This window comes from Ailuropoda melanoleuca, chromosome 3 (genome assembly GCF_002007445.2).
Source record: "Ailuropoda melanoleuca isolate Jingjing chromosome 3, ASM200744v2, whole genome shotgun sequence".
Taxonomy (NCBI): domain Eukaryota; kingdom Metazoa; phylum Chordata; class Mammalia; order Carnivora; family Ursidae; genus Ailuropoda; species Ailuropoda melanoleuca.
In genome coordinates, this window is record NC_048220.1 from 105,241,899 (window position 1) to 105,260,544 (window position 18,646).

Here is an 18,646-nt window from a genome sequence, read left to right on the forward strand (position 1 = left end):
GTGCCCTGGCAAAACTTGGAGGCCTAGTGTTGAGATGCGTGCTTCACAGGCTGGTGTAGAATGTCTGTGTGCAGCAGAGTCCCCTGCCTCCCCATGCTGGACATGCAGTGGGAGCAAAGCTTAGCTTCACTCATAATAAGTCACTGCATATTTGATGTTACGTTACCTCAGCAAAACCTAACCTAACCTGACTGGTACATCAACCACTGAACATGTCATTAGCCACCTACTCAAACTCAAGTTAATTAAAAAAAAATTAAAAAACAAAACAAAACAAAAAACTCTTTAGAGTTTTTTTCTTAGGCAGGAGCTTTAAAGCATATCACCAAAAAGCCAGTTGTTGTATGAAAGTGGGAAATCTGAGCCCAGGTCTCCCAGGAAGCTCAAAGAAGCTGGAGGCAGGAGCTCTTGAGAACAGAGGCTCCAGGAATAGAATTTGCCTTCCTAGTTCTTACCCACCAGCCCAAGCCACTGATTTCAAATTTCAATTGTTCGCACTAAAATTTCAGATCCATTTTGGAAAGTGCAACTCTTCAGTGTTCAGATGGGAAACTCTCCAAAAGGGGAGGCAACTGGTTGAGGATCAAACAGGGCACTCGTGATTATGATCTCCCCACACATTTTTGGCCATTTTGCCCCTTATTTATTTTTTTTCTTTTCTACCCAGTTAATTTTACAACGGCCGTTGTCCCTTTCTTTAGGATTTCATATATTAACCAATGTATTCACTTGATGCTGAAAAACTAGTCTCAGTCTCATGAATGGATTTAGAGACCTTTTTTTAAAACTTTTCTTCTCACAATAGTGATCTTACAACAATAGTCGTAAGTATATACTCATTTTTTAAAATATCTAAAATCTCACCTCTACAGAGGTAATCACTATTAATACTTTTTAAAAATAAGAGTGGATTTGTTATTTCTTTTAATTAAAGGAAAATTCATCCTCATCAGTATTTTTACTGGTTACATGACTTTGTTTTTATAGATATGTCCTAATTTATTTAAACAAGCTCCTTTTTCTTGGATAGATTATTTTGGGTTTTGCCTGTTTTTTAGTTCATTTAATTTGTTTTTAAATCCTGAGCACTATTTCAATAAACATTGTAAATTTAAGGGAACACTCTTTCCTCATTATCTGTTTAGCACATCCTACAGCAGTGGTTTTCAAACAGGGGTCAGAATCACCGCCAGGCTTGCGAAACAAGATTCCTGAGCTCCATCCCCAGAGTCTGGGATCTGTAGGTTTGGGTGGGGCCTAATAATCTGTATTTCTAACAGAGCTGTCCCCGTGGTGCAGATGCTGCTGATTTGGGGACCACGTTGTGAGCCACTGTCCTATATTATTCTTCCTTCCAAGGACCTCTTACCATCTGTGTCCTTAGTTTCCTACCTTAGAAAGTGCTACAATTGGTCTTACACTCTGTGGAGGAGGAAGTCTCATACTCTTTCCTCATTCATGACCATAAGTCCCTCTCGAATTAGCATACCTTCCCAAGTGTCTCTGGCCTGGTATCATTTGCTAATAGACCCACAGATACACATGCACACTGATTTTCAAAGATAGGTGTGTTTTTGCTGCATTGCCACTCTCAGAAACCTCAGCTAGTAAGGCAGTGAGGGTAAATAAAAGTTCTCTTCCCCAGTCAGTGACATGTCCCTTATTCCCAGGGCATCTGTTGTCTGCTTCGCAAGGTGTTGTAATGGGTAACATCTATCCAAGGTGGACAGAGTGTTACAGATGCTTGTGAGCTGGAAAGAACTACTCACCCAGAAGTGAAGAGGCATTACAATTAAACTAAGTATCATTATGTATTTGTAGGGAAGTGGTTCAAAGCTTCGTTTCTGGAGTGAGAATTGGAATTTATTTGGGCACTGGTACTCACTAGCAATGCGAACTTAGGCAAATCACTTCTCTGAGCCTCATTTTCCTGACTTGTAATGTGGAAGGAATAATACCTTTGTTGCAAGGAGATGGAAAAAGATAAATTAATATGTACAATGTAGCCGGCACAAAAACAGCTCTAAAGAAATGGTAACTGTTGTGTTTTCCAAGTAACTTTTAATTTTTTTTCCTGGCCTTTCCTCTGCCAAGGGCCTGGAAAAGCAGCCATTGTTTCTAGGGATCTCTTCTGCCCCGGCCCAAGGTTGTTATCATTTACAGAGATTCTGGTCACCTGCCTCAGGCGGCGGCACCGCGAACCCTGCGGGCTTCGCGGAGGCCCTGCTCTTCGGGTATTTACGGCGCGCGGCCGCCCCAGCTCCGGCTCAAGTCTGCGCTTCCAGGTTCAGTTTCAGGGTCTCGCCGGCAGCCCCGGCCGGCGGGCGGGCAGCGTTCAGCGGGGCCGGGACGGCTGGGTCCTCTGGGGGCGTCCCCGGAGTTGGGAGGCGGCGTCCGGGAGTCCCCGGAGGAGGATGGGCTGCGGACACAGCCGGCTGAGCTGCTGCAAAGCCCCCAAAAAGGTAAAGGGCTCGGGCGGCGAAGTTTGCGTCGGGAGGGGAGGAGGGTGCGGAACCTCTTCGCCGCAGGGACTCTGGGCGCCGCGGGCCCCCTCCGGTCGTCCCGGGGTGCCGGGCGGAGGACGGCGAGAGGCCGGCGCGGAGGGAGGCGGGGAAAGCTCGGCCGGGCGGCGCTCTTAGCCCCGGCCCCGGGCTGAGCGGTGCGGGTCAGCCGAGTTTACCGACACGGCCCCGGGGCCCGGGGAGCGCAGCTCATTCCGGCTGCCTGAACGGGGAAATGTCTAGTGCTATGGCAGGTGCCCTTTTCCTTCCGTCTGGGGCTGCTCGCTGTGTGGCCACGGATGAGTGACTTGACCTCTCTGGGCCTTCCGCTTTTCCCACCGCTCTGAGGCACACAATCTCGGAGGTGGCTACTCGCGGAGTGGTCCACGGATTTACGGCAGCGGCACCACCCGGGACCTGTTTGAAATGCAGAATCTCAGGCTCTGCCCCGGACATGCTAAAATAAAACCTGCCTTTTAACGAGATGTCCAGGTGATTACAACAGGCTCTAAAGTTTGCGACCGTCGGGTCTCGAGCCTCTTCAGGCCCCAGAGCCGGTGCCTGTGGGCTGTCCTGGGGGTAGCTGGGAGGGGCCAAAGAGGGAGGAGTTCTGCCGCCTGCCGCTGCCCCTCCTTTCCTTCCTGTCCCTCCCCCGAGGGGCCTCGGAGCTGGGTTAGGGCCCAGGGGACTCTACTCGGGTTTCTGACAGTGGGACCAGGTGCCCCTTGGGTTCTGACCAGCACAGAAGGTCAGAGCTTGAGCCAAAGGACAGCTTCCTCGGGGGACACCCGAGGCGCAGAGGGGGAAGGGAGGACCCTCCAGTTCTAACCCTTCTTCCTACTACTCCCTGCTTTTCAGCCAGGTGGGAGTAGGTGGTCCCGTCAACTTGATGAGCAGTCCTCTAGAGACCCTGAGAGGTGCCACACTGCAACCAAATGTAGTTATTTTTCATAAAACTTGAATCTCTCTCTCTAACTCTTTCCCTCTCTCTCTCTCTTGCTTTACTGGGGCCAAGGCAAGCTTTCCCCACCCTGTGCCAGTTCAGGGAGCGTTTTCACCCCAAGTACAATGCCTCTTGCTCCTCCTTTATTCCTAGTTCCAAAAACCTCACCAAGCTCTGACTAGGAAACCCTTCTGTCTTCCCTTACTCCAATAGGGAAACTGAGGCTTGCCTGCAGCAGTGGGAGCAGGGGGCTGGCTGATAGGGATGGTGGGCAGAGAAAGCTGAGCCTGGCTTGAGACCCAGAATGGAGCCAGTGATGATTTCTAAGGGTCTGAGAGTCTGTGTTCTCTGTCCCTGTGTCAACGTCTCTTTCTGCAAAGTGGGCCAAGAGTGAATTCCGGGCCTGACCGTTCCACAGTGAGCATGGGTTCCCCTGCCTCCTTGCCCTTCCACGAGCCTTACCAGCTGTCCCTGTCTGTTCTTGGCACAGCCTGAACTGGACGACCCCCCCCCAAGCTGTGAAAGGCCAGTAAAGCCCACACAGACTCTCCCAGTGGGAAAGGGCCCCGGGTACCACGTGGGCTGATGCACAAATCAGAGGGTAAGGCCTGGAGATGGGAAGTGTCTTGACTGAGGTCACAAAGTAACTTAGAGTGGAACCCAGCTATCCAGCCCCCTAGTCCAGCGCTCTTGTCTCTACCTCTACTCTGTGCTTCTAGTGGCTTCTTATTGATTCCAAAGCCCTTTGGCATTAAAGCCTTCAGTCTGTTGCCTCAGGGCAGTCTGGCATGTCTTCCCTGCCCCAGCAATGCCAGGCCCCTGCCCCGTGTGGCAGGATTTATAAGCCAGTTCATTTAAAGTTCACGCCTGTTTCCATCCCTCCAGGCTGTGCTTCTGCCCAGTTTCTCATCCAGGTGCCAAACCCCGGAAGGCCTAAGCTCCCAAGGCCAACCCCACCAGCTGTCAGTCCCCCAGGGGACACAGGGCTGTAAGGATGGGATGTACAGAAATGAGCTCACACCACGGAAGGGTTAGGTCATGGCAACAGTGACTCACCCTGAGTGGCCGTGTACAGAGAGCTTTCACATCCCACGGGCCTTACAAAAGCCCTGGAAGCTAGGCTGGGCTGCTGAATCTTCGCCACTCCACAGGTGAGGACACGGAGGTTCAGGGAGGAGTGACGTGTCCAAAGTCATAAAGCCAGTTGATGACAAAGCTGTTCAATGTAGCCTGGTTTTCTGCACCCCCGTCTGGTGCTCATCGCCTCCTAGAGACCAGGTGCTGCAGAACTATTTGAGTGAGCAAATGAGGGCCAAACAGCCAGGCTAGGGGTGAGCCCGGGGTGGGGTGCGACAGCAGTACCTCACCCAGCCTCAAGAGATACAGGAAGACTCCTTGGATGGGGGAGGGGGGACTGTGGGGATGTCTTGACTGAATGTTGAAGGTCTGGGGGGAGTTACAGTCAAGGCAGAGAGAAGAGCCTGAGGGGAGGCTGAGTCAGAGAAAGTACGGGATTTGGGGGCTCGTTGTGGAAAGGGGAGGTGGCAGGCAGCAAGGAATGAGCCCGGAGTTTTCAGCAGGGACTGCCCTGGCTACGGACAGAGGCTTGACCAGTAGGACCTCTCAGTCCTTCCAAGTTCAAGGATTAGAGGGTTTGCTGAGTTCTGTAGTCTACTGTGCCTGGTGGCCTTAGCAAAGAGACCCAACCTGAGGTTCAGTCACCGCCTTATTGGGATGAGTTGAAATCCTGAGGGGTGCTTGAGTGGGGTCCCTGGCAGCTGGGTCAGCTCAGGAAGCCATCTGCACTGTCTGGTCCGTCCTAACCCCGTCTTGACTGAGACCATGGGTGATGTGCTCATGTTCCCAGGAGGACCTGGGAGGAGGATGGACAGATAGGGGAGGGGCCAAGGAAACAAACTTGCCATGAATTTGCCTGCAGGAGTGACATGAGAGTCCAGAGGGGCCTTCCATCTCCCGTAGCTTACTAGGCTCCCCTGGGCAGGGGTGGGGAGGGGCAACTAGTGCCTCACGGTCAGCCCCCTGTGTGTGCGCCTGGTATGACGTCCGAACTCCCCAGTCCCCAGGACTTTGGCTCTGGCCACGACACCATAGCCCTGAGCAGAGAGTCAGAACCCACACAGCACTGCTCCCACAGCTGGCCTCAGGCGACGAGTTCTCAATGGGTCCGTCTTTCGGGGAGCCCTGCATGAGCACTTCCAGGTAGCAGGCCAGGGGAGAGAGACGGAGGGATGCAGAAGTGAATGACCCGGAAGAGCCCGGCATAGGCGTGCAGAATTCCGAAACAAGCCATGGACACTGCAGGTGTGGGCCTTGGAGCTGGAGTCCTGCATTCATTTACTCACGGGGCACAGAGGGCTCGGTGCCACTTCAGTCCTGGCTTGATCGCACTTCCGTTAAGTGACTGTGGAAAGGACTTGGCTTCTCCATGCTTCAGTTTCCTCATCTGTGAGATAGGTGTGAGATTAGCTCCTGGGTCATAGGGCTGTTTTAAAGATTAGTTGAAAGAAGTCATGCAGCATTGCCCCGATACACTGGCAAGTGCCTGCCCTCGATAAGATGTAATGTGGGTAATGCCAGGGAGACGTAATTATACTTCCCAGACATCACTGCCTGGGTTGTACCCAAGGAAAGCAAACAGTGATGCGGGAGACAGGGGAACACTAATGTCCTCTGAAGGCTGTTGGGGTTAGGGACATGAAGCCTGGGGCCTGGCCATTGCCTCCAAACTTCTGAAGTGTTGCCAAGGGGACGTGGGAAGCAGCCTTGTTCTCTGTTGTTCCAGAAGGCAAAATTGTGGCCTGTGAGGGGAAGCTAAAGGAAGCCAGATTCTACTTCTCATGAGGAAGAAAGGTAGCAAGTTCCCCGTCTCTGGAAGAGTTCAAGCAGAGGTCAGGTGACATTTTGGCAAGAATAGAAGAGGGGATGTGACCCTAGGACTAGTAAATATTAGGATTCCACTTAAGAAATCTAATTCTGATTATTATAATGTTTGAGGCAAAATTTCAGAACTTGGAAAAATATAAAGAAGTTTATTTTTTTTTAAAGATTTTATTTATTTATTTGACAGACAGCCAGTGAGAGAGGGGACACAGCAGGGGGAGTGTGAGAGGAAGAAGCAGGCTCCTAGCAGAGGAGCCTGATGTGGGGCTCGATCCCAGAACTCCGGGATCACACCCTGAGCCGAAGGCAGACGCTTAACGACTGCACCACCCAGGCGCCCTGGAAAAATATAAAGAAGTTTAAAAATCACCATTAAGACATAGCCTCTGTGCACATTTCAGTGTCCTATTTTTCCTACATATATAACATACATGAGGGTGACTATTTTTACGTGATTGGGACTATATTTTAAAGTGGTTATGTTCTAGTTAATATTTTGCTAGGGGCATTCCTCTTCCATAGTTCATGGAAACACAATTTTTAATGGCCACCTAATATTCTGTGCATGCTCCATGGCTTATGTAACCAATTTGGACGCTTGGTTGTTTGCATTCCCCACTCCTACCCTCATTTTTCATGAGCATCCTCGTGTTTTCAGCCTAATGGGTGCAGGAGGGGTGGCTTTGAGCTCAGAGAGGAGCGGAGGGGCTGAGGGAAAGCCTCTGGAGACAGCTGGCCTCTTGGCTGGGTTTTGAAGGTTGGTGGGGTGGGGTGGGGCTAGAAAGTTGTGTTGGGGGGAGTGGGATATAGGAAAGTCCGGGCTTCTGACCTTTTAGCCTGGTTTGCCGAGGGTGGGATGGTTGCGGAACCTGAGAGGAAGCTGGCTTTCTGGGCACTGAGCCCTCTGCCCCAAGCACTGTGGAGACATGGGTGTGTATGCAGCCTCTGGTGATTTTTGCCCAGCCCATAAAATCATCACAGCTAAAGCCAATCTTGTGAGGTTGAAAGCCAGATTTCTATTTTATAAAGGGGCATCTGTACCCAGTGACCTAAGACCATTAGAAAACTTTCTAATAACCCTTGCCTTAGAGACACAATCTTTGGCAACACATTTTCTGCACATGTATGTGGTTTTAGTTCTGTTCTTTTCCTTTGTAGTCCAGCTCCCAGGCCGTTAGTGTAGATCCCTCAAGGGCAGGATATGCCCCCAGCCACCTGAAGACTTCCATCTTTGCCTCCATTGGGCGTTGCATTTGGGGCCCACGCTTCACGTCTTTTTTGTTGTAAAGAGGGCAGAAAAGATAGAACTTCAAATGAGTTGCCCAGAAGCAGGCTGCTATGTAAGTCAAGTTGGTGACAGTCCTGGGGGTGGGGGCGCTGGCCCAAGTTCTGGCTCCAACATCTCTAGGGCACTTGCATTCCCATCTTTGTCCCCTCAGTGTCCTCCACCCTCAGAGCGCTGTGAGCCCTGCTGGATGACCAGGGAGAGCAGGACCCATAGGTGGGGGATGAGGAGCGCCTGTGAGTCTGCCGTGGGCAGAGACTAGGAGCAAGAAAAAAAAAATCCATCCATCTTTAGCACGTATAGATCTAAATCTGTCCGTCACCTGAAGACAAGTCATCCTGCTTCTCTTGCCAGGTGAATTTTAATCCCTAAAAATCGTTTATCTTGTCACTTTATTTTCAACCTGAATCTTCCAGAACATCTAGGCCAAACACCTTACAATACATAAAACATCCATCCTGTGTACATGCTTTCCCCCAGATAAGTGATGTACAACCAGACCTACTTCCACTTCGCCCTCTCCCCAGTGGTGGAATTCTTCTCTCACTGAGGATACGAGGGAACTTGAAGACCTGCTTGCCATTTCTCCACGGCTCCACACAACCCTACCCGCTGCTCACTCCTTAAGGATGAAGCCCTGACATTAGATGAGGAAAGGGATCTGTACTGGGGTGAATAGTGCATGCACCCCCCCCAAACTCACATACAGCCAGAACCTATGAATGTGACCTTATTTGAAATAGGTTTTTTGGAGATGGAATCCAGTTAAGATGAGGTCCTACTGGATTAGGGTGGGCCTTAATCCAATGACTGTTGTCCTTATAAGAACAGGACAGTTTCGACAGGGAGAAGGCCATGTGATAACAAAAGCAGAGATCGGTGGACTGCAGACACATGAGCCAAAAAACACCAAGGATTGTGGCACCTGCCAGAAGCTAGGAGAGAGGGATTGAACAGATTCTCCCTCAGAACCTCCAGAACAAACCATCTCTCCCAACACCTTGATTTTGGACTTCTAGCCTCCAGAATTGTGAGAGAATACATTTCTGTTTTGGGGCTCCAACTCTATGGTAATTTGTTACAGCAGCCCTGGGAAACTTCTAGGTCTTCAGGTTAATGACTCCCACCCCCGCTCTCATCCTCCACCATCAGTCAAGGTGGGCAGCAAGAACCCAGGGCCTCTCGTTTGGACCCATGGCTCCCCAGGACAGTAGGGAGCATGGCAAGCAAGGAGGTGCGTGGACAAGGCCCAGAGGCTTTTGGCCACCAGCCTTGGCATCCGTGGAAGAAAGCACCACCCTGGGAGTCAACCATGGTCTGACTCCTGCCTCTTCCATTAACTTGTTGGGGGTCTGAGGGTCTCTCTCTGGGCCTTGATGTCCCCATCTGTAGAATGACTGCCTTGGCTGCTTTTAGATTTCAAGAGAGGTATTTATTCTTGTTGTTGTTAATTTCTTTGCACACAAGTAAAACTTGAATACATCACTGTTGAAGAAATTCTAAGAATTCAGGTAACACTAAAGCTCTCCCTCCTTGGCTGCAACAATCTCAGTCCTTTCTCTAGAAGTGACAAGTGCCATCAGTCTGTGCTTTTCTAGGTACTTTTCTCTGTTCGTTTGTGTGCATTTATGTACCAAGAAAAATAGTTAATTTTGCATATTGGCCTCCTACCACATGCCTTTCCAACTTTGCATGTAAAATGTACTTCATTTTTTAGACGATGAGTGACCTTGCATGTTATTATGTACCTTAGTGTATCGAGCCAGGCCCCAGTCAGACCTGAGACTAGTTTCCAGTGTCTCGCTATTATAAACGACTCTGCCCTGAGCCCCCTGGGGAGGTGCCGCTGTCCTCACTAACAGGTGTCTCTCTGCTAACGGTGCGACTGTGGGGTGGTGGGGCACACTGCCTATAACCTGGGGGGGTAGTTGCTGACTCTCAGTCACCCTCTGTTCCAAGCAACTACTGCCTCCCCTTAGGGGCCGCTGGAGAACAGAGGGTGGTATGAAGGGCTCAGGACACCTACCTGGGCCCTCCTGAGCAAGGGCGTGTCTTTTCTTCTCCTCTGGAGAAGCCCTCTTCACGCAGGGGTTGACAGCTGAGTGTGTCAGATCGCCCACCCTGCTCTGCCCGGCGCAAGTGAGCATGACAGGATTGACACAGGATGAGGTGGCCGGATGACCTCACTCTGCCCCTTCTACATCGAAGCATTTCAACACTAGAAGGACTCTGATGTATGGCATTGCCCAACTCCAGGCCATAGAGAAGAGGAAACAGAAGCCCAGAGAGGTTCGGGTACTATCCCAAGGTCACACAGCAAGTGGCAAGCCGGGATTTTGACTCTAGACCCCCACTGGGGAGTTTGCCATTGGGGTGGGGAGACTGGTGGGTGTCTGGCATATTATCTGTGCCCTCAGCATGTCTCTTCCTCTGCCCCAGCCACCGACCTCATTTTCTGTCCCACTGCTTCAGGGTCTCGGGCTGACCCAAATGCCGAGGTGGTGCTGAGTGCTTTTGCCAGCTCCAGGCCCTCGAAGTTGACCAGAACTGCAGACACGCTGGGAAGCTGGAAGGGGACAGGAAAACGTGGGTTCTGGGGAGAGGCAAGGAATATTGCGCACTGGAAAGCCTTTCTCTAGGCCTCAGCCTCTCTGTCTGTGCGCGAGGCCAGGCCCCGTGCTCAGGGCCTCCCCCACGGTCTGCCACGGCCCGGCTCGGTGGGTGCTGAAGAGGGAAGTGGTTCTGTCCTCTGAGATGTCATTCCTCAGTCGATCAGATAGCAACCCTAGAGGCCACATCCGCCCCTGACTGTGGCGCTGGGTGGGGGGGGCATCACCGGTGTTCTGAGAAGGGCCCACGCCCCCCAGCACAGCCCAGTGGTGCCGGCTGGCCCTCCCACCGTGAGGCCACACTGATCTCATAGCCACGCGGATCTTTCCCCGGAAGGCAGTGGGCGATGCCGACGCCGCACTCCGTAATATGAATGAGATGAGCTGAATCTTCAGGGTCCTTGGCATGGTGAAAATGCAATCAAATTCAGGCATTACGTGGCCAGAATCCTTCTGTCCGTCCATCGTAGAGCTAGGCCAGTGGAGCCCGGTGTCACAGCACTCTTCCTTTGGACCCTCTGTGATTTGGGTGTGAACGCTCCGATTTCTCAACAGCCCTGAACATTTAGGCCCTGCCTTTCCTCCCCCTTCTGGAGGGGCCCTTTGGGCCTCCACCCCCACCTCCTTCCTGCCTCTACCGTCAGCCAATAGGCTCTGCCCGTGGTTGTTAAGATTCTGAAACTACTAGTATGGGGCCCCACCCGTGCGGAGTCCAGACACTGGAAAGACAGCTCTGATACTGCCGAGGGGTGTGACCTGAGTCCCGGGAGGCCCAGAATCAGTGTCCCCTACACTTCGGCTACTGGGATCAATCTGGTGTATGCAGAAAGGAAAGGAAACGGGCCTCCAGGCGCCACCTTGAATCTGGATTCTCATTAGGGCTCTGCTCCCCTGCCCTCTGGCCTCTGACAAGTGTTGTCCATTCCACCTCTGGGCCTCAGTTTCTCCATCTGGAAATAGGAGGTGGGGATTGGAATAAACTGTCTCCAGGGGCCCTTCTAACCCTGCCTGCTGGGTCCCAAGAAGCATTCCTGAGCCAGAACGGGTATGATAGAACTCTGTGGCCAAGGGAAGCCAGGGAACAGGAAAGGAACTAGGTAACTTTTTTTTTTCTAAGATTGTATTTATTTATTATTTGAGAGAGAGATTCAGAGAATGAATAGGAGGAGGGGCAGAGGGAGAAGCAGTCTCCCCACGGAGCAGGGAGCCCCACATGGGGCTCGATCCTAGGACCCTGGGATCATGACCTGAGCCAAAGACAGATGCTTAAACAACTGAGCCACTCAGGTGCTCAGGAGCTAGGTGACTCTTAAGGTCCTTTGATTACTAAATTCTCAAAGTGAAGCAGGAATAATGAGGACACAAATGATACCACTCGATCAGAAATACACAAAGCCCAGGGGCGCCTGGGTGGCACAGCGGTTAAGCGTCTGCCTTCGGCTCAGGGCGTGATCCCAGCGTTATGGGATCGAGCCACATCAGGCTCCTCTGCTATGAGCCTGCTTCTTCCTCTCCCTCTCCCCCTGCTTGTGTTCCCTCTCTCGCTGGCTGTCTCTATCTCTGTCGAATAAATAATAAGATCTTAAAAAAAAAAAAAAAAAAAAAGAAATACACAAAGCCCAAAGGCCCGTGGAAGGCATGGAGTGATGGTCCCTACAGCAAGGTGAGACCAAGTGTGGTCAGGAAAGGCTGAGCCATCCTCAGGGCTGCTCTTGGCTCCGATCCTAGCGGGAGCCCCAGCGTAAGGAAGAGCTGAGCACCTTCCATCTGGGCTGCTTCTGCCTTACTCGCCCTTGCCTGATACGGCTCACAATTTGAGGGAAATAGAGGAGTCTGCCCCAAAGGCTTTAGTACAGGACTACAGAAATTCACCCCATGGGGCGCCTGGGTGGCTCAGTTGTTAAGCATCGGCCTTCAGCCCAGGGCATGATCCCAGGGTTCTGGGATCGAGCCCCGCATCAGGCTCCCTGCTCCACTGGGAGCCTGTTTCTTCCTCTCCCACTCCCTCTGCTTGTGTTCCCTCTCCCTCTGACTGTCTCTCTCTCTCTGTCAAATAAATAAATAAATAACCTTAAAAAAAAAAAGGGGGAAGAAAGAAATTTACCTTCAACCTGGGGAGTACTCAACAGAGCCCTCCAAGACCGTGTTCATGCTGGTAGCTTTCACAGACCTCCTGCACTTTAGGCTTACCAGAGGGCTTAACTTGCTCAACATCAAGGATACTTTATAGAATTATAGACTGTGGGAGTTGAAGGTCCTCTGTGATCCCTCCTGCAGAATGAAGTTTGCCTTTTCTTGCATGCTACCAGTGACAGAGAACTCACTACCACCACCAAGCCCCCACCTCTAGTAAGGAAGCTTATCTCTGGGACAGTTCTGAAATTCTTCTTCATGTTGAACTGAAACTTCTTAAAACTTCTAGTCTTTAGCCACAAGCCTGCCCTCGAAGGCTGTGGGCCCCACACTAGCAGCTACTTCATGACAGTCCCGCAGAGGTTTGAAGGCAGTGGACAGGTTTTCTTGCCTGTTCTTGAGGCTGACCAACTGTTGTTAACAGTACCTCCTATAATTTGGTTTGGGGTCTCCTTCCACTTCGCGTCAGCTCCTTTTGGTGCCTTTTAGTTTGCCAATTTACCCTTCAAAATGCAAGCACATTCTAGGGGTTCTCACTGGACCCGATGTGAGCTCATCGGGCTTCTGTCCTCCCTGCGGACAGTGTCCACAGCTCTGGCCACTGTCCTCCCACCAAACCCGGACTCTGTGCCTGTATTTGGAAGCCACATCCTGCTGCAGACCAGGCTTGCTTCAGGTTGAACCCAAAGTGGGGCTCCGGTCTACTTGACAGCAAGGAGCTGGGCCCCAGAACTGTGTGTGCTACCAAGACACAAGGGCCCACTTTCCAGCCTCCGTGGTGGAACGGCTGTCCTGGAGTTCAGAAGAACTGAACAGAACACCTGTCCCAATCCTGACGTGTGGCAGATTGAGAAACTAAGGTCCAGTGCAGGCAAGGGACTTGCCTCAAGTCTCATAGGAAAGCTGGAATCTGGGTCTCCTGGTGTCTCCCCCAGTCCTGGGTTCTCCCTCCATCCGGCACTGCCAGCTGCCCCCCTCACTCTCTTCTCCCAGTTTCTGTTGACCCTGCTATCCCTCTTCCAGAGCTCAATCCGGATGCCCCACCTCAGCCCTGGGGCCCCACTCTGCTTTTGGAAGGGGAAATTCTTGTGTCTCCCTCTCAGCTCCCGTCCTCTGCCCTTGCAGCATAAGCTCTGCTCCGTGGCCTCTGAGGAGGGGGCTGCGACAGCTCCAACCTGGGGATTTTCCACGTAGCAGTTGCTTGTCAGTTCCTACTCAGCTCTGGGCTGCGTGTCCTCAGGCTTTTGCAAGCATCAGAAGCACCTGCAGGGATTGGCAGACTGGGGCTTCCAGGCACACCTACCACCCTCGGATTCTGTGGGTCTAGAGCTGGGCCTGGGGGCTGTGTTAAGCAAGCATTCCAGGTGGTTCTAATACAGGAGACCCAGAGACCACCTTCCTAGAAATAGTGCTGTGGGCATCATAACAGATGCTAGGACAAATCCAAAGCAGGCTTCAAACATGGTCCCCGTCCTCAAGGAGCCCCTTGGCCTAGCTGGAGAAACCCAAGTAACCAGCTAGGTACTCACATGGGTGTCCGAACAGGCACTGGGGCACAGAGCTGCCAGGGACCAACTCAGCGCTGGGGGGAGACGGAGGGGAAACATGACGTGAGCTCATCCTGGAAGCTGGAGGATCTGCGGAGCGCCTGGGGATGGTCTCGAACACGGGGACGAGCGCCTGGGGATGGTCTCGAACACGGGGATGCACCTGTTGGGGCCAGGATTGGGTTGGGCCTAGCCAATCTGCCAATTGTTTTTTAAAAAGTGATACTATTCCACGTTGGCAAGGTTGCCGCGAAGCTGGCCTTCTCGTGTGCCCGTAGTGGGTACGTTCGTCAGTAGACTCTTTCTGGAGGGTAGAGCCAGTAGCTTCGGGTGCGTAAAAAAATCGTATAAATCAGTAAGTGATTAGTGAAAGCGTAATTTGGAAATTAAGAAATGGAAATAATCGAAGTATTCATGCAGATTATTAAATGACTGACTGCATTCACAGGGATGTAATATTTGAGTCATTAAAATTAATATATCTACAGAGTATTTAATGCACGTAGTAAATGCTCATAGTGTATTTGAAGAAGTAAAACACGGGGAGTATGTGTAGCGTTCCAATAATGAATAAATAGATCTATTATTACTGCTACTATAATTGGAGGAAGAGGGTTACAAATATTTATTAAGGAAACAGAGGAAGAGGAGGATGCTTGCCTGAGCACAGACAGCGATGAGTCTGTTTTTTTTTTTAAGTTTATTTATTTATTTATTTGACAGAGTGAGAGAGCACAAGCAGGGGGAGCAGCATAGGGAGAGGGAGAAGCAGACGTCCCCTGCTGAGCAGGGACCCTCCCCCCCATTGCGGGGCTCAAGCCCAGGATCCTGGGATCATGACCTGAGCCGAAGGCAGACGCTTAACCGACTGAGACACCCAGGCGCCCCGGTGATAAGTCTTGATTGTCACTGGAGGCCGCAATCCTGGGAGTGGTTTTGTCAGGATGCTACCAGCATCCTGGGGACTCGAGTGCAGGCTCCCGTCCTGCCTGTGGTCGGAAGCTGTTAGTGGAGGAGAGTTTTTCAGCTTTCTGTGCTGGTTGTTTGGCAGAAGACAGTTTTTCACGAGCTTTATGATCTTACGCCGGGCCGGTCTGAGGGAGAGCTACCACAGCACTGCGGGTCCTTGTTCTTGCCCTGCTTTTCAAGCAGAAAGTAATAAACTCAGGCAATGTTTGAGCTCTCAGAATATGCTGACATTATAGGTGCATTATCCCATCTAATCCTTAAACAATCTCATGAGGAAACCAAGGCTTGGAGAGGCCACGCAGTCACACAGCATAAGCTTTAAGATTTGAATCCAGGTCTGGGTAATTCTAGAATCCCAGAGTTCTGTTTTGGTGTTTTGTTTTTTTTTTTTTTTTAAGATTTTATTTATTTGTTTGTTTGTTCATTTATTTATTTATTTATTTTAGAGATAGAGATTGGCAGGGTGGAGGGGCAGAGGGAGCAAAGCAGACTCCATGCTGAGCCCAGAGCCTGACGAGGGGCTTGATCCCACAACCCTGAGATCATGACCTGAGCTGAAACCAAGAGCTGGACACTTAACTGACTGAGCCAGCCAGGTGCCCCTAGAATCCTGGCGTTCCTAAGCCACACTGCTCCAGTCTCTAATGTGCTGAGACCTGGTTCTAATGTTGAGTTTGCCATCGAGGCACAGTGTGACCGTGTCTTACCTCCCTGGGTTTCCTCGCTGTAATTACCTTGCCTGTGAGTGCTACTGAGAGGAGCCGAGGTCAGAGGCTCAGGGTTGGAACACCACGGGAACCCACTAAGACCTTCTTGACTCTACTCTTAGCAAAGGAGGGAGCAGGAGCCCAGAGGAGGGAAGGGATTTGTCCAGGTTTGTAGCAGAGCCGGGGCTGGAATTCAGGAATTCTCAGTCCCACAAAAACATCCCCAGATTAGCATAACCAGTGGTGGCAATGGGGATGAGACAACCATTGATCTCCCTCCTTCCTACAGAGGGGTAGAGAGGCTGGCTCCTGTCACTTCCCCAGATTCTTGCTTTGACAGCTTCCCTGCTTGTGCCTGGGCCAGGCCTCCCCTCTCCCCTGGGCAGGGAGAGCCGAGTCTTTGCAGGGTGGAAGAACTCAGTTGTCAGGCATGCCCAGCCACTGAGGGCCGGGGAGAGGTGCCATGTCTTGTTCAGTTTGCCGGGGGCTCATGCTGCCCCAGGCTCTGTCTATGGGGCAGGAGCAGAAGGTTGTAGAAGCCCTCCCTTGACCTACCTTTCTTCCCCAGCCAGAAGTATGCTTTCTAGCAGCATTTCAATCATTCCTGAGTTCAGGAAATTGTTAATAATTTGATGCCATAATTTACTTTTAAAATCTGTGACCATAGTAAAAAGTACAGTTAATTGAACATTTTTATAGCCTTTCCATAGGCTGACATTATTTAAGTATCTCTCTCTTTTTTCTTTTCTTTTCTTTTTTTTTTTTTTTTTTTTTTTTTTAGAGAGGGTGAGAGGGAGGAGGGGCAGAGGGAGAGAGAGGATCTTAAGCAGACTCCACACCCAGCGTGGAGCCGGATGCAGGCTCCATCTCACTACCCTGAGATCATGACCTGAGCTGAAATCAAGACTCAGATGCTGGGGCACCTGGGTGGCTCAGTCATTGAGCATCTGCCTTCGGCTCAGGGCGTGATCCTGGAGTTCTGGGATCGAGCCCCACATCAGGCTCTTCCGCTGGGAGCCTGCTTCTTTCTCTCCCACTCCTCCTGCTTGTGTTCCCTCTCTCACTGGCTGTCTCTCTCTCTGTCAAATGAATAAATAAAATCTTAAAAAAAAAAAAAAGACTCAGATGCTTAACTGACTGAGCCGTCCAGACACACCTCTTAAGCGTTTCTTAAAATGGGATCTAAATTTTTTTTCCATTTTTTTAAGAGCATCTTTTTTTTTTAAAGGGCTAGTTGACATATAAACATTGTATTAGTTTCAGGTATACAGCAATGATTCGATGTTTGCACATATTGTGAAATGATCACCACAATAAGTCTAGTTACATCTTAAAAAGTAACAGAATGGCTTAATTTATTTTTTCTACCCCAGATTCTGGTCCAGTGGCTACTGCCAGGCCTTGGCTGACTTTCCACCTATCTGGGGTGAAATGAGAAAATTAAAGGTGTAAGTGTGTGTAAAACATTGAGTAAGGATGTCAGTCCCCCTTTCCTGGAAAAAGTGTCTTGAGCTTTCCTTACTATATTTTGGAAGGTTATAATGTCATCTATTTTATGAAATGATAGTGTTAGTCTGAAAATAATTTTTTCAGCATCCTTGCTTGTCAACCCATATCAACTCTCCTATTAGAAAATATTATTTACGAAACTTGAAAATCTGGGAGCTGCTGACACTGCTTCGGGATTCAGCCCTTTGGCTTCTGTTCCCTCCTTTGATCAGATTCAACCGACACTGGCCAAGTATGGCTCAAATCCTTGACTCTGCCAATTATTCACTAATCTACCTTGATTGAGTCCTGACCTCACTCAGCCTCAGCCTCCTCTTCTGTAATTCGGGATATTCAGATTTCCCAGGATCGTTCTGAAGATTAGCTAAGTAGTGTAGATAAGACTTCATAGTGCCCAGTACATCCTGAGTACGGTGTCTTACCCTGTCTGTCAAGGTAAGTACCACTGCCTCCTTATCACTGGTGAAACACCCCCTCTAACAAAGAATAAGCCTGGTAAAACCATGGCTTGATGATGACGACTTCTTCTTCTCCTCCTCCTCCTCCTCCGCCTCCCCCTTCTTCTAGAATTTATTTATTTGTTTGAGAGAGATGGAGAGCGCAAGCAGGCGGAAGAGCAGAGGGGGAGGAAGAGGGTCAAGCGGACTCTGCACTGAGCATGGAGTCCAACACGAACCCTGAGATCATGACCCCAGCCGAAACCAAGAGTCAAATGCTTAACCAACTGAGCCACCCAGGCGCCCCCCCCAGGGCTCGGACTTCTGATGTTTTGCCCTGAGTACAGGGAACTTGGAAGGAAGTTGTGGTGACCATAGGGTACCTGAGAGGAAAGGGTAATTGTCTCTGAACTAGCGGTTGGGAAGTTTCAGCTATAACCGGGGAGAGGGTAATAGCGAAAGGTCTGGCCAAGAGCTGGAAGAAGGAAAGGTGGGCAGGGAGGGCCGCATGGATGGTGGCACAAACCACAAGAATCTAAGGAGAGGTCAACCAGCATCAAACTCCCCACTGAGGGTTTCCCTGGAGATGATGAGAAACTCTGCTCTGGGAACCCCTTCCCCACAGAGGGAGTGCTGCCTTTGGCTAGTGAGGGAGGCAGCCTAAGTAACTGGATCCAGGGCCAGGTCTGGCATAACTGGACATCAGTCGTGTCTGGGCTTTGGAAGGTTCCTACTACAGCACCCATCCTCACATTGACCTCCTACCCTCTACCTTTACCTCATTGTTGTCTCATTTCTTCCAGAGGCACCAAAAACCAGATCAGCCACCCAGACCAGAGCCACAGGAACTAGGTCCCCTCAATGGGGACACAGGTGAGTAGCCAGCCCTATAAATGCCCTCCCCACCATCCAGGATGTTTCCTACTTTATAATCAACAAAGCTGATATAGCTATTTAATTATCTCATGAGACCTTAGGTAGGTTTCATTAATAGGCGTATCATATCTAAAATCAGGGAGGTGATTCTCCTGACCTGTACTTGACTGTCCCTGGCTACTGATGCCATGCCTGGAGTGCTGAGTTTATTTCTGGAAAGTACATTTTC

At 50.6% G+C, this 18,646-nt stretch overlaps 1 protein-coding gene across 4 annotated transcripts in view; it reads left to right on the forward strand.

Moving 5' to 3' along the window:
* The first annotated feature begins 2,322 nt into the window (after positions 1-2,322).
* CCDC69 (coiled-coil domain containing 69) overlaps positions 2,323-18,646 on the forward strand; it is a 44,545-nt gene continuing 28,221 nt past the window's right edge. For 3 of the 4 annotated variants that reach the window (XR_004624263.1, XR_004624264.1, XM_019801285.2), the window contains exons 1-3: positions 2,323-2,462; positions 9,702-9,919; positions 18,345-18,414. Coding sequence is in view for 2 of the 4 variants with exons in the window: in XM_019801285.2 (XP_019656844.1) it covers positions 9,863-9,919; positions 18,345-18,414 (127 nt within the window). In the remaining 2 variants the exon portion in view is untranslated. The remainder of the gene's footprint in view (positions 2,463-9,701; positions 9,920-18,344; positions 18,415-18,646) is intronic. The other variant, XM_034656840.1, reaches the window with a different exon arrangement.